We start from the raw sequence: 14,921 nt of genomic DNA on the forward strand, positions 1-14,921 counted from the left end.
TTTATTCGATGCTTATTTTTTATAGTACTACAGTTAAAGCAGATCAGGTCACTGTGGCATATTTTGTGTTTAACTGTCATATGTTTGATTTTTGAGCTTAGCCCATAATAACTTCAGTTATACATTTAATCATTAACTTTGCTACAAGCTATATGTCAACCTTCTTGGACATAAATTAAATTTTGTGCTTCACATTCATTTTTGGGGTACTTGTCAAATTAGAGTCATGGAGATTGTTGCCTGGAGACTAGACTATTAGAGATACAGAGGGGGATACTTGGAGAAGGGCTAATTACCATATTAGATACATGGTGGTTTACACTTGGAGACTGGATACATATCATATTAGAGTCATAGAGGTTGGTACTTGGAGACTGGATATTTGTCATATTAGAGACATGGAGGTTGATACTTGGAGACTGGGTACTTGCCATATTAGAGGCATGCAGGTTGGTACTTGGAGACTTTTTATACATGGAGGTTGACACTTGCAGACTGCATGCCTGTCATGTTAGATACATGGAGGTTGATACTTGGAGACTGGATACTTCTTATATTAGAGACATTGAGGTTGATACTTGGAGACTGGTTACTTAGATACATGGAGGCTGACACTTGTAGACTGCGTACCTATCATGTTAGATACATGGAGGTTAATACTTGGAGACTGAATACTTGTTATATTAGAGACATGGAGGCTGATACTTGGCCACTGTTTATTTGTTATATTTGAGACATGGAGGTTATGCACAATGTTATGAATGCTATTATCTATTGCTACGAGTGCTAATGTCTTTAGCACTCTTAGCAATAGACATTAGCACTCGTAGCAATAGACATTAGTATTCCTAGCAATAGACATTAGCATTCATAGCTTTACACATTAGCAATCCTGTTTGCATTTCTTTGTCCGTTTCCTTTTTATAACGGGACCAAGTGTCTCGAAAGTGCAAAGGCTAGTTAACACTAGTTCTGCAGTGAGCGTTGTTTGTTTATTTCAGGCCTAAGTGGTTAGATGCGGGAGGTCGCGGGTTCGAATCCCGGCCAAGTCTTAGCAAAGATTTATAAAAATGGTGCCAGCAACTGCCTCGCTTGGACTAAGAGGTTATTGCTAGGAATGGTCGGCCTGGTGTTAGTATAATGTGACTGGGTGGGACTTGATGCTAAATGACTGCGGCATGATGTCCCAGTGCTAGATATCACTACTACTAAAAAATTGTTAATGCTACCTTAAAAATCTTAATCACACACACACACACACACAGAGTATATCTCAAATATGTAATCGCTCTGTGAGAGACGTGATCTCTGGCATTTTCATACATTTTAAATGCTGTTATTTTCCATATGATTTGTAATTTTTGTATTTGCCTATATATATATATATATATATATATATATATATATATATATATATATATATATATATATATATATATATATATATTAAAGACTGAAATGCATGATAAACATATTTAACGATAGTTAAACTGTATAGAAAAAGTTACAACATCAATGGTGTCTCTACTTGCTGTCAACAGTAATTTCATTGTTCATGTACAACACGAGAAGTATGAACATGGATCTGATGACGAACACCTTTACGGACCTTACGGATAGTATTGTCACTTGAGACAGAGGAAGATAAATCGTTTGATTTAGTTAATTTATCACTTATTAGTTATCATCTGTTTCATCTTTTAATCTATCATTTTGCATGTTTGTTTTGAGTCGTTAAGTTAAAATCGTATTTCGAAAATATATACACACTTGCATGAGAGAGAGAGAGAGAGAGAGAGAAATAAGCCGGGGGAAAATGTATGAATTCGAACTCGCAAGTTGTGCATATAGGAATGCTAGAATACAAAATACAATAGCAATAGGAGAATACCGGTGTATGAAAATGAATATCTTTAATGTGAATGATAATTAGGAATGACCCATTGCTCGATGTCTTAAATAATCTTTTCGTTGTAAGATATGGCAATAATAATTAGGAATGACCCATTGCTCGACACCTTTAATTCATTTTTCAATGTATAAAATAAGATAATGATAATTAGAAATAACCCATTCCTCGGCATTTTTAATAATGTTTACACTGTAATTTGCTCTAAAGATAATTATGAATAACCCATTCCTCGGCATTTTTAATAATGTTTACACTGTAATTTACTCTAAAGATAATTAGGAATAACCCATTCCTCGGCATTTTTAATAATGTTTTCACTGTAATTTACTCTAAAGATAATTAGGAATAACCCATTCCTCGGCATTTTTAATAATGTTTTCACTGTATTTTACTCTAATGATAATTATAAATAACCCATTCCTCGGCATTTTTAATAATGTTTTCACTGTATTTTACTCTAATGATAATTATAAATAACCCATTCCTCGGCATTTTTAATAATGTTTACACTGTAATTTACTCTAAAGATAATTAGGAATAACCCATTCCTCGGCATTTTTAATAATGTTTACACTGTAATTTACTCTAAAGATAATTAGGAATAACCCATTGCTCGATGTCATTAATACTGTTTTTACTGTACGATATGGAGTTATCTGCCATAAATATCGACAAGATGAATTTAAAAATAACGATCCTTTGCCAGTTGCACATTTCGATGAAGATTCCAGTCCCATTGACACACAAGTCTGTAGTATGGTTATGTGTAGGCACCATGATGTGTTTTTAAAAAAAAATAAAAACATTAATGATGATTAAAGGGTATGTATCTAAAACTGTGTATGTAGCAAACACCATGAAGCATCAATAGTGGGTCACACTGACCTGATACTGCAATATACAACTCAACAACATCGCATAAATATAAAAAATTTATGTGCGCACAAGTTCCTCAAGTACAAATGTAACTCGAGCATAAATAATGGTTAACTGATCAAATTCTAGCATGAGTAATGTACTCTCGTTGAGTAATGTACTCTCGTTGAGTAATGTACTCTCGTTGAGTAATGTACTCTCGTTAAGAAGCATTCACACAACGTTGCTAATAAGTGTAAGTGGTTGAAATATGGACAAGCAATGTGAAATTAAGAAACTCAAGCAAATGCGAAAGTTACAAAACGGGAACTATTTTACATTGACCTATTTTAGTATGGTTCTGTTACACTCCTTAATATTCACACGAATATTATCGTTTTATGAATATCTACAAGTGCAATCGGAATGAAGATATTAATTGTATAATGAACAAACACACAAATGAAAAACGGACAAATCGTATTGTAAATCATCTAGCATCTCTGGATGAGTTGGGATCAAAATTGTGAATATGTATTCAAAATTGTGACCTCTTAGTGCCAGGTCATTAGAAAATATCATATAAAGAATAGATAGATACTTAATGTTTCTTCAGAAGATCACTGAATACAAGGATTGGGCTCTTCAACCGGCATGAGAATATCCATTTTAAACACATTAGTTCATAGTATTGACACCCTCATCATTACATCACCGCAGAGTAAACTGACAGATTTATATCTGCGAAATTTGTAGTGAGAAAGACCAGACCGACGTGCATTGTGAAACGTCGACTTTGAAATATTACTATTTGTTTAAATTTCCAATAACTATTAATATATGTTATTATTATATGCTCATTCCCCCCCCCCCCCCGTTAACTTTACATTGTCAGAATCGTTTAGTATTTTACGATATTGCACACCTTCATATTGAATTCACGTGCATAAAGGAACTACTTTCTATTGTAAACAAACAATGGACGCAGACGCCAGCACTTTTGATTTGTAAACAAATCGTGTACACTCGTGTAGTAGGCGCTTTACGTTTTGTTTGATTAAATTTGTTTCTGAATGAAGTAAAGCAGATGTTCGTGGACTGCCACATACCAGCTGCTTTGTCACCTTCCACGTTAACTTTTTGATACAATGTTTCGGATTTAGGCTAGCTATACAGTAGACGCGAGAAAGGGTCCTTACAAATAACATAGAAGTGACAAGGCATAAACTGACTTCTTTAGCTGGTAATAAGAATGGCAAAACAATATACTTACAGTTTTACATCCTGAATTTCCTCAAAATGTACTTTCTTAGTTCTGCAAATACGAATTACATGAGCCATTCATAGGTTCAAAATCTTGATTACATATTTCGAAATTGTACTGTAATTTCGAATATAAGTGCAATTCCATCCTCCTTTCCTGTGCTCAAAATAAAATAAGCATTAAATCCTATAGCGTCTTTTTGATAATTGCAATTGAAAGACTGCATATTTTCCCCACATTATGATTTCAAACATTCAATGACAGAAACAGAAACACATTTGCAGATGTCAACACGCTTCTCCCTCGCTTCTTCAGTCCGATGTATTTCATGTGGAATTGTCACATATAAATCCAGCCCATAACAACAAAATTTCGAAGAATCGAAAAAAATACCAAACTCTATTCATTCCAGATCAAATGGACAAGTTGTTGCAATGCACATTCATTCACAATATGACTCCAAATTTCAATTTTAACTAGACACGCCATTTTCTTTCGAAAGCTATTTCGAGCGCGCGACTAAGTTCAAATTTATCTGGTCGGAGTTGTGTGCGCAGTAATAATGTAGTTGTTGTGTAATGGTGAATCTGCGCTTGTGTATTTGGTTTGGAATACGGCATACATTCAGTTACTTTGTTTCTTGTGGTGTATTTTGTAAATATAATTAAGCAGTAGGTAGAATAAGAAAATGAACATATAATATAAAAAAGGTTACTGTATTTGTATGGGAAAATATGAACTCGTTTTGTCGGATGGAAATACTGCACTCCCAAGGTCGTGCAGTGTTTCCATCCGAAAAACTCGTTCATATTTTCCCATACAAATGCAGTAACCTATAAATACTAATTAATATTTTATTGCATATTCGTTACGTCGCATGTATATTTCTATGTGCATTGTCCTTAATTAAACAAACATAAACTGTTTATGCTTGAGTGTTAGTCTGATTCTTGTCCATATGTAAACCCTCATGGGTTGTCACTGATTACTAGGTGCAGGTATTTCATTGTCCAGTGTTTAAAATCTTCTTCTGTTAGAGCGAATATAAATTGTTTTATTCATTATCAAACTGCGAACATTGCAGTACTTACAATCTTTAGAACGTTCATTGTTGATCCATTTTTACTCATTAATACTTGTTGAAAATATGGACCGGAGTTCAAACTGTTACATCTAGGCTCTCATAAAACACAATAAGAAAAGAACGAAGACAACATGCTTTGTAAAATTTAACAAATAATTTATTTTCTAGAAAATCAAGGTAAAAATGAGAATAAGAACTTACGGTTATACGAATTAAATACAAAAATGATCAAAGAATAATCCAAGAATAGAAAAGAAGTCCTAGTGATATGAAGTCCTAATGAAACTGAGTTAGAATCCAGATGAAATCCAAAATGGAAGGCGATGACGTAAGCTGTTGTCAGGGTCGAACTGATGTGGCAACAGTTCTGTGTTGAATCACAGAAAATAATATTCCAGTGTTTGTATTCTTTGTAATTTCGATAACTGTCTTTGTCCAAGAATTAATTTAGAGCACAAGTATTTCCAGGGAAAAATAATCTCTTGGAATCCAAATAATGTGAAGAAAAATTTAAAATTCAACTCAAACTGGTCACAACAAACCACCTTTTAGTGTCATTGATTTAAAGCCCGAGTGACTAAATTCTCTATCGAAAATAGTTATACACTAATTTATGACGCAAAACAGATTCCCGTATGAGCGTCACATGATAATGTTTCTAGAACAGCATTGAAGCTTTTTATATGCCTAAAATCACCTACCCCCCCGTATGGCCTTGACTAAAACCAATGATTTTACTCTGAGAAAGAATATTAAAAAAATATAAAAAAGTTATTTACTTTGACACTTACTGATTCTGAATCAAGGTCAGGAACATGTCAGCATTAGATACAAAGTTTCTATTATTAGGCGTTTACGAAAAAACAGTCAGGTCAAACAAATTTCAGGAAAATGTCAAATCCAGTAAATAAAATTACATTCCAATATCATGTAATGGAATATAAAAAATATAACTAACAAACAAACAATGAAATTAAATCAAATATACATAACAAATCTCACAGGAAAGCGTTTATTCTTTCATTAGAATGGCAACTATTCGACGATTTTGATCTTGATGTTTATTATCAGCTCTATTTGTAACTTTAACTGTTTGGTTCTTCAGAATGCCAATTCTTTAAAGCATTCAAGTCTTTTAGAAATGATTGTAATGTTTAATATATCATGTTTTAGTAGCTCCAATGTGTTGACGTCCACCAATTATTCAGTTAGCTTTAGATTTGGTTAGAAACATTTACTGAATGTTCTTTTAGGTTACTAATTTCATAGATACACATGTTAGTATTGTTGGTGAACATGTTTGTTTTCCTCATCTTCTGCCTGTTGATTCCTCTACTGTGCTTCTCGCAATTTTCTGGCGTCTAACGTGTTTTTCTTCTGCAATAAAATTTTGAAAAGAATTTAAATAATGTTTAAAATGAAATCGATTATAAAGTGAGCAGGACAGGGCCTAGCTTGTACTTAATTGCCATGTGCTGCAAGAGGCTTAGGTTGATGTTTTTTTTATTAAGTATTGTCACATATTTTGGTCACAGTATGGCCTATTTAATAGCATGTTATGTATATTTAATTTAACTGTTTGTTTGTTAGCGTTATAATTTTTATTTTTATTTCATTATACGCTATTGTAATGTAACATTGTTTGCTGGACTTGACCTTGTCCAAAATTGAGTTTATTCCTGCTTGACCTGATTGACTTATTATATTCCATTTTATGTCAACAACTAATACAAACCTAAATTATTCCATATGCTTATGAGCTTAATATCAGAAATTATTATTAATAGAAGAAGTAAATAAGTTTACTTGGGTCAGTTTTTTTACTCTCCTAAGCGAATTTTACAGGTTATGGTTTTGATTATATAAACATCAGGATCATTCTAGAATGTTATTTTCCTTGAGGTATGTTTTTTTATAGTTAATGCTAATTGTGACCTGAGGTCAGGTAGAGAACTATACACTCTTATAATTGTGAGGACTTGGTCATTCGAGCTTTAACATCTAGCACTATAAAGTTGTACATTATTTGTTATAACCATTAGGTGTGGGCGGGGATCTTTTTGGTTCAAATTATTGAATTCAAGTAAATATTTTCTCTGGGAATAAAAAGTGCTCTGATAAAATTCTTGGACAAAGACATTCACTGGAATTTATAGTATATTCAAACCTAGAATTATATTTTTATGATTCAACAAACGACTGTTGACACATCAACACTTTAACAGCATAGCTAGTATTTTACCTCAAAGCAATGTCTCCGTTGATTATTTAAGCCCAGTACACAACGGCCATCATTATAGTTCCAAATATGTCCAAAATCCACCGTTACAGTGTGATCAAAGGAGAGACATCGTAATTTAGAACTGCAGTCTTAGCAAATAAGTATGTAATAGATAGGACGTTTGACACATACACACTTTACGAGAGAGAGAGAGAGAGAGAGAGAGAGAGAGAGAGAGAAAGAGAGCTGTTCCTCCAGTTAAATGAAAAACCGTAAAAGAGCGATTTTTTTCGGTCTATTATTACATTTAGAGAGCTCCTTCATACTGCACCATCCAGACCAAGTCAGCGTCAGGTTTATATAAAATTTGATGGACTGTGAATTGCGGATACGGAACAAACGGAACAAACGTTGTGGGAAAATATAGTGAACAATGTTGTTTAATATCTTGTATGTCATATATTGCATACCAAATATGTCCGTTTTATACTTGAATTTTGTTTAATATGTCGCAAATTTATTTTAGGATTTGTATGCCAATATAAACACTCTTTTGTTGTTGAAATAAAATCATGTCAAAATTGTAAACAGTACAGACTCTTTCTACTGAGATCACTAGTAAATGCTTTATAGACCATTTAAATAGACAATAGACAGGCTGTCAACAGTACAGACTCTTTCTATTGAGATCACTAGTAAATGCTTTTTAGACCATTTAAATAGGCAATAGACAGGTTGTCACAATGTGCTAAATATTTTACGCCCGTCAAACAGGCATATTGAATAAAAAATGGTATACAACTATTAAGGTAGTTACTAATAGAAAGCTTATTTGTGGCTCTTTCTGCTGCCTTATATTTTGAAATATTTTATTAAGATTCCAGTGATTTCTTTAAATTGCCACACAAACATAGTATAGTGTAATAAATAGTAACTTTTGTCAGTAGTTTGCAATATAGGAGTCGATAACAGCAAGTGAAACATGTCTACATAAAGTACAGACAATTTCCGTTATTTCCTTACATTGAAGACACATCGCCACTTCAACTCCTTTTGCTTTTCCTATATTGTAAAGATAATATGTATTATATATTTTAGAAAAGATTTATCCTACCCATGAAAACGGAATAAGAAGGAAAAAGAAGCGAAGAAGGAGAGGAGGCAGAAAAAAGAAAACTTAATTATGTTGTAAAAATACATATTCATTGTTGAAATAATTATATTATTTACTGTAAATTGTGACCTTTATTCCCAATATGATGGGACCTCCATTGGATCATTACGAATGCTATCTTGTAGGCGTGTCTCTTGCTTCCCTTCCTACTCCATCTGCAGTGATCTTCAACTGTTTCTCTCTGTTCAAAGACCTCCATACTTTGATGGATCGATCATCGCTTACGGTTACAAGCATTTCTGGGTCAGCGGGGTTAAATGCAACGGAGTTAACGATATCGGAATGTGGGAACCTATTTATGCAGATCCCGTAATGACGGTCCCAGAGATATCCGTGCTTGTCCTCAGCTCCACTTTAACATAAAAATGTAAACACTTTAATCAGTATGGTGGGCTAATCAGTATGGTGGGCATGGTCATCATGGGGGAAAGTCTCAAAGAATAGTTTTGCCACCGTATGTGAAAAATGTCAGTGTCTTTGGCAATGGTCGTACCACAATAAACACTATTTTAAACTTACAATATACACTTGACACTGTGTCTGCTCTACAAATATATATTAAATACTGTCAATACATTTAATTTCGCCAATGCTTACACACACACACACACACACACACACACATATATATATATATATAAATATATATATATATATATATATATATATATATATATATATATATATATATATATATATATATATATATATAACGAATTTACCTAGCTACATAAGTAGTGAATGGGGCCACCCTAGGGACAATGGAAATTTAACATGGAGAAAAACGCTGGGCCACTCTAGGGACAATGGGAATTTAACATAGAGTTTGGGTCTGTCTAGGGACAAGGGAAATTAACATGGGAATAGAGTTTGGGTTTGTCTAGGGACAAGGGGAATTGAATATGGGATTTTTTTTAAAAAAAAAAAAGTTTTTTTAAATTTAAATTTAAATTTAAATTTAAAAAAGGGTAGGCAATGGAAAGGCTATCTCTTTTCGAGAAATATGGCTGGCCCTGAAAAGGGCCTTTGGGTTTATGTTAATGTATCCATTAACATAAAGGGCACCGCATTGGTCTTCTTCTTGTCCTTAGGCTGCGTTTCACTGTAGGACCGTAAATCAGGACTCTTTTGAGGCATTCTTTTCTTTCTACGTAGATCCTACGTATCCACAGACTGGTGTTTGTCCTGTGGACAACGGTCCACTTGGATCGGACATACATGGGTATGTCCGTCCGGAACATCATGGAAGACACAAGCGTAGAAGATTGTACATCGGTCCACATCTTGAAGCGACGAGAACAAGTGAATCAATGCACTGAACTGCGCTTATTTATAGGTAGAGGTAGGATTGAAACGGATTGAGTTCATTCACCAATCCAAACACGCGTTACAAAATTCAGTCAGCCCGCATCCAATCCGAAGAGATTAGTCTGTGACGTCAGTTGGTCTATATAGATTCGCTAGCGCTTGTGTGCAGTCAATCTATGCGACAGTGATTCAACATGACGGAAATTCAGAAAACGATCCATTGGGGTGCACCAGCAGGGGAGACCGCCCAAGGGAACCCGGACTTACTTTCAGAAGAGGTACATTGAATTTTGTGGATTTTCTTACCTCGCAAGAACTTGTTCCGGAACCTTCGTCATTACCGCAAGTGGAGAATTTTAGACAGAGACAGAAAGAAGAATTGGAGAAATTTATGCAACGACAAAAGGAAGCGGAACAAGCTTTTCTCCTACAGCAACAGCAACAGCAACAAGAAGAGGTAAGAAAGAAACAACAGCAACAACAGCAAGAAGAAGTAGCAGCAAAGAAACAAGAGGGTGAAAATCAAACGGCTACGGTACTGTTGGACATTTTAGCGGAGTTAAGAAGTCTGAAACAAATGTATCAGACTTCTTTATCACGACCGAAGAGAATACGACCTTCCCGAGCTAAACACGCCAACCCTGTGACTAAGCCTGTCGTACCACCCTTAGTGATTTCAACCCAATCATCAGAAGTAGGCCTTGGCCGTGGCAAAGGCTTAAGGCAGTTAAAGTTGATTGGTTAAACTCACCCCTACACCAAAATAAAAAGGCCCTTTTCAGGGCCACCCACATTTCTCGAAAAGAAATACAATTTCAATTTGCCAATAACTCAAAAATAAACCCCACCCATTTTACCCTTATAGTACGTGTCTGTGTATGAGTGCGTGAGTGTAGCTTCTTATTTTAAAATCAAAACTCAAAGACACTTACCTTATATCATTAATGTATTCTTTTATCCATTTTTTACAATCCAATTCACAACTCACAACAGAACACTTTAAAAAGTTCGTACACTTCTTCTTTCTCATTATTTAGTCTCTCTGTTTTTTGAATTTCTTCACCGTTTTTTCCTCATTTTCTTCCGTTCTTCTTTTCTTCTCTTGTTTCTTTGCCTCTTTTAAATAGAATTGTCTTCTTTCTTCCTCTTCTTCCTCTGAAGAATCCCTCTCTTCTTTCGAAGTATCCCTCTCTTCTTCCGAAGAATCCCTCTCTTCTTCTGAAGAATCCTTCTTTTCTTCTGACTCCTCTTGCTTCTTTTTTGGGCAATCTGGAGACCAATGTCCTTTTTCTTTACAATAATAACAGGTATCTTGACTTTTGTCTTTTTTAGCCCCTGTTTTTTTTCTTTTTTGACGGTCTGGACACTCTGAAGACCAATGCCCTTTCTTCTGACAGATATAGCAAGTATCCTGACTTTTATCTCGAAAGGAAGGAGAGTAGTCCGTAGGCTGGTCTGAAGAGAATTTTCTAATGACCCCTCGCAAAGCTCTGACGAAACGTTCCATCTGGGTAGTCTCTTCCATCGTTGTGCTCGGTTTGAGAGTGAAATGAATAGTGAAAGGACAAGACACACACCCTTTTATATACGCTGGTTTGTCATGACTATAAATTAGTCTATGGTGTTTAAACTTGAGTCATTTGACGTTTTGCACTCAAGATGAAACGATCCTATTCATTCGAGAAGAAAGAAGAAGAAGAAAGTAAGAGGCAGAAACGTGATCTATCGTCTCGTACCAGGGTTGAAATCTTGGCACAAATTCATGCCAGTGATTTTGAAGAGGACATGAGTGAACCAGAATCCGAACCCTCTAAACCAAGTTCACCACCCTTAGTCAACCCTGAAAAGTACTATTCCATTCGAGAGACAGAAAAGCGCTCCTCTAGAAAATTTAGAACCACGGCTTACACCTACACGGTGAAGTTTAAAGATTTCAAGGCCGACGTACCCTTGGAGAAAGCAGAAGGGTTTATCACCGAGATGTGGGATTCTTTGCTCACCTCACTCAAGCGACAATGTCAACCCAAAGAAGACGATCGCTTGACACTATCCATAGATCACGACGGTTTGAAATCCCCTGTTTGGATCGAGTTTAGCAGACCCGCAGAACTAACCCCTTCCAAAGTCATGGACAAGATTCAACACGTACAACAATCTAATGACCAGTTTGACATCACCGATGGTAAAGCCACACTGAAAATGGCTCACGTCTCTCTTCCTCAAGGGACCGGACGCAAAAAGATGTTATTGGTGGACGACCTTCGCAACACCAAAACAAGTTTCGTCCGAATTAACAACCCTCAAGACCAGATGTGCTTAGCCCGTGCCATCGTGGTGGGACGAACCTATGCCAACAAGAACGACACGGTAGAATGGAAAAGAACCTGGAAAACTATTCAACGTTCCGATCGAGCCAAACAACGAAATGAAGCAGAACTCCTGTTGCAACAAGCTGGCCTGTCCAAAGACACACCCTGTGGCATTCCTGAGATGCAAAAATTGCAAGATGCCCTAGCTCCACGCTACACCTTGAAAGTGCACCCTCAAGAAATGCGCGGACCTCTGTTGTTTCGAGGCCAAGACTTTAAGGACGGAAAATACATTCATGTTTATCATCACGATGACCATTTCGATACCATTACCACTATCACCGGATTCCTGGGATACAGATATTACTGTGAGAAATGTGACTATGGTTATAATAATCGAGAGCAACACAAGCATTGTGGATGGAAATGCCCAGGATGTTTGGCCTCTCCACCCTGTCTGAGCGAAGAACCAGTGCCTTGTTCGACTTGTCTGCGCACGTTTGTCAGCCCTACCTGTTACCAACAACATTTGAAAACACAAGGTTCACAGAAGAAATGTGCTTGTCAACTCCTGAGATTGTGCCCTACGTGTAGACAAGGCATACGTACCAACAGTACCAAGGCACACGTATGTCGAGGAAAGAAAAAATGTCACATTTGTCACCACATCGTCGACTTGGAACACCAATGCTACGTGCAAAAATACCAACCCCCACCAGAGAAAGAGGACGGTCACAAGAAGAAAAGCAATTTCATCTTTTTCGATTTCGAATGCATGCAAGAAACCGGCATTCACATTCCTAATTTCTGCGTGGCTCATCGAGCGTGCGAGAAGTGCATTCAAGAACCTATCTTCAGTCATTGCCCTCACTGCAGCAAGATTCCTGGGCGTGAAAAAATCTTTCGAGGACCGAACACGTTAGCCGATTTTGCCCAATGGGTCTTAGATCCCATCGACAAGACGTGGAGTCAAGAGGACATCGAACGTTACGGAGATTGTCATCGTCATGCCACAGTGATGGCTCACAATTTTTCCGGATACAGTGGACAGTTTCTTCTCAGATACTATACGGAACAAGGCACCGAGCGTCCTAAAGTGACTTTGAACGGAGCCAAAATCATTTTCATGCAAGTGGGACAAGTGCAGTTTAAAGATTCGATGAGTTACTTTACCACGCCTTTGAGTCGAATGCCTAAAACGTTTGGAATGACAGAAATGGCTAAAGGGTACTTTCCTCACTTTTTCAATACGTAAGCCAATCAACATGCCGTTCTACCCCATTTACCTGAGGCTCACTATTATAACCCCGACAACATGCGTACCGAACAACGAGAAGCTTTCTACGCTTGGTACCAGATTCACGCCTCGGACCCTTTCGACTTTCAGGAAGAAATGCTAAAGTATTGTCGTTCCGACGTGGACATTTTACGGCGTTGCTGTGGAAAATTTCGAGAACTGTTCATGGAACACGGAGGGGTCGATCCTTTGAAAGAAGCTTGCACCATTGCCAAAGCGTGTTCCTTAGTGTATCGACAACGATTCATGCCTGAAAACACTGTGGCTGTCATCAGTCCTCAAACGACCCACTTTGTCAAACGTCAATATTCGGTCAAAGCCCTACGTTGGTTACATTACTTGTGCGACAAGGAAGACAAGTGGATTCAGCATGTCCGCAACGGAGGGGGCTAAAAGACCATCGGAACGTATTCGGTCGATGGCTGGGACTTAGAAAACCCCAAGATCGTGTACGAGTTTAACGGTTGCTTATTTCACGGATGTCCCGTCTGTTACCCTGACCGTGGCACTAAAAATCAGTTTTTGCAACGAACCATGGAAGACTTGTACCAGGACACTTGTCAGCGGCGCCTAAAGTTAGAACAGGAAGGATACCAAGTGGTGGAAATGTGGGAACACGAGTACGATCACCGTATGAAAACCGATCCCGAGTTTAAACGCCTCGTGGAAAGTTACCAGTTCATGGACCCGCTGAACCCGAGGGATAGTTTGTACGGAGGAAGGACCAATGCCACCTGTTTGCTGTACGAAGCCGACGAAGAGAAAGGAGAAGAAATCAAATACTTGGACGTGTGTTCGCTGTATCCCTACGTGTGCAAATATTGTCGCTTTCCTGTAGGGCACCCGCAATTGTTAACGGAACACATCGAACTGAAAAACATTCGACAATACGAAGGCTTGATCAAGTGTAAAGTCTTGCCTCCCACGAACCTATACCATCCCGTCTTACCTCATCATTGTCAAGGCAAACTGATGTTTCCCTTGTGCCGTACTTGTGCCGAAACGTGCAACCAAGACCAACCTTGTCAGCACACCCAGGAAGAACGTGCCTTGAAGGGAACCTGGGTCAGCGTGGAATTGTTCAAAGCTCTGGACATGGGATACCAACTGTTAGAAGTGTACGAAATTTGCCACTTTCCCAAGACACAACAATACCACAAGGGTGACCCTACTCAGAAAGGCATTTTCGCCGACTACGTGGATGCCTTTTTGAAACTGAAACAAGAAGCCAGCGGCTATCCTTCCTGGTGTCACACTCCCGAAGACCAAATAAAATTCAAAGAGAAATACTACGAACAAGAAGGCATCTCTTTAGACCACATCGAAAAAAACGAAGGCAGGCGATCGTTTGCCAAAGTGATGTTAAATTGCTTGTGGGGTAAAATGGCACAACGACCGTGTTTACCCAAGACGGAATATTTGACAGAACCTTCCCGCTACTTCCAGATGATTCACGACAAAACCAAATAGATGAAACACGTGGACGTCGTTCGAGAG

General features: G+C 37.2%; 1 protein-coding gene across 1 annotated transcript in view; it reads right to left on the reverse strand.

Moving 5' to 3' along the window:
• Positions 1-8,579: 8,579 nt before the first annotated feature.
• Positions 8,580-14,921, reverse strand: part of LOC149771343 (F-box/WD repeat-containing protein 5-like) — a 36,139-nt gene continuing 29,797 nt past the window's right edge. The window contains exon 7 of the mRNA XM_089948594.1: positions 8,580-8,862. Coding sequence (XP_089804720.1) covers positions 8,625-8,862 — 238 coding nt within the window. The 3' untranslated portion in view covers positions 8,580-8,624. The remainder of the gene's footprint in view (positions 8,863-14,921) is intronic.

This window comes from Sinohyriopsis cumingii, unplaced genomic scaffold (assembly GCF_028554795.1).
Source record: "Sinohyriopsis cumingii isolate HCF-2022 unplaced genomic scaffold, ASM2855479v2 utg001940l, whole genome shotgun sequence".
NCBI classification, from domain to species: domain Eukaryota; kingdom Metazoa; phylum Mollusca; class Bivalvia; order Unionida; family Unionidae; genus Sinohyriopsis; species Sinohyriopsis cumingii.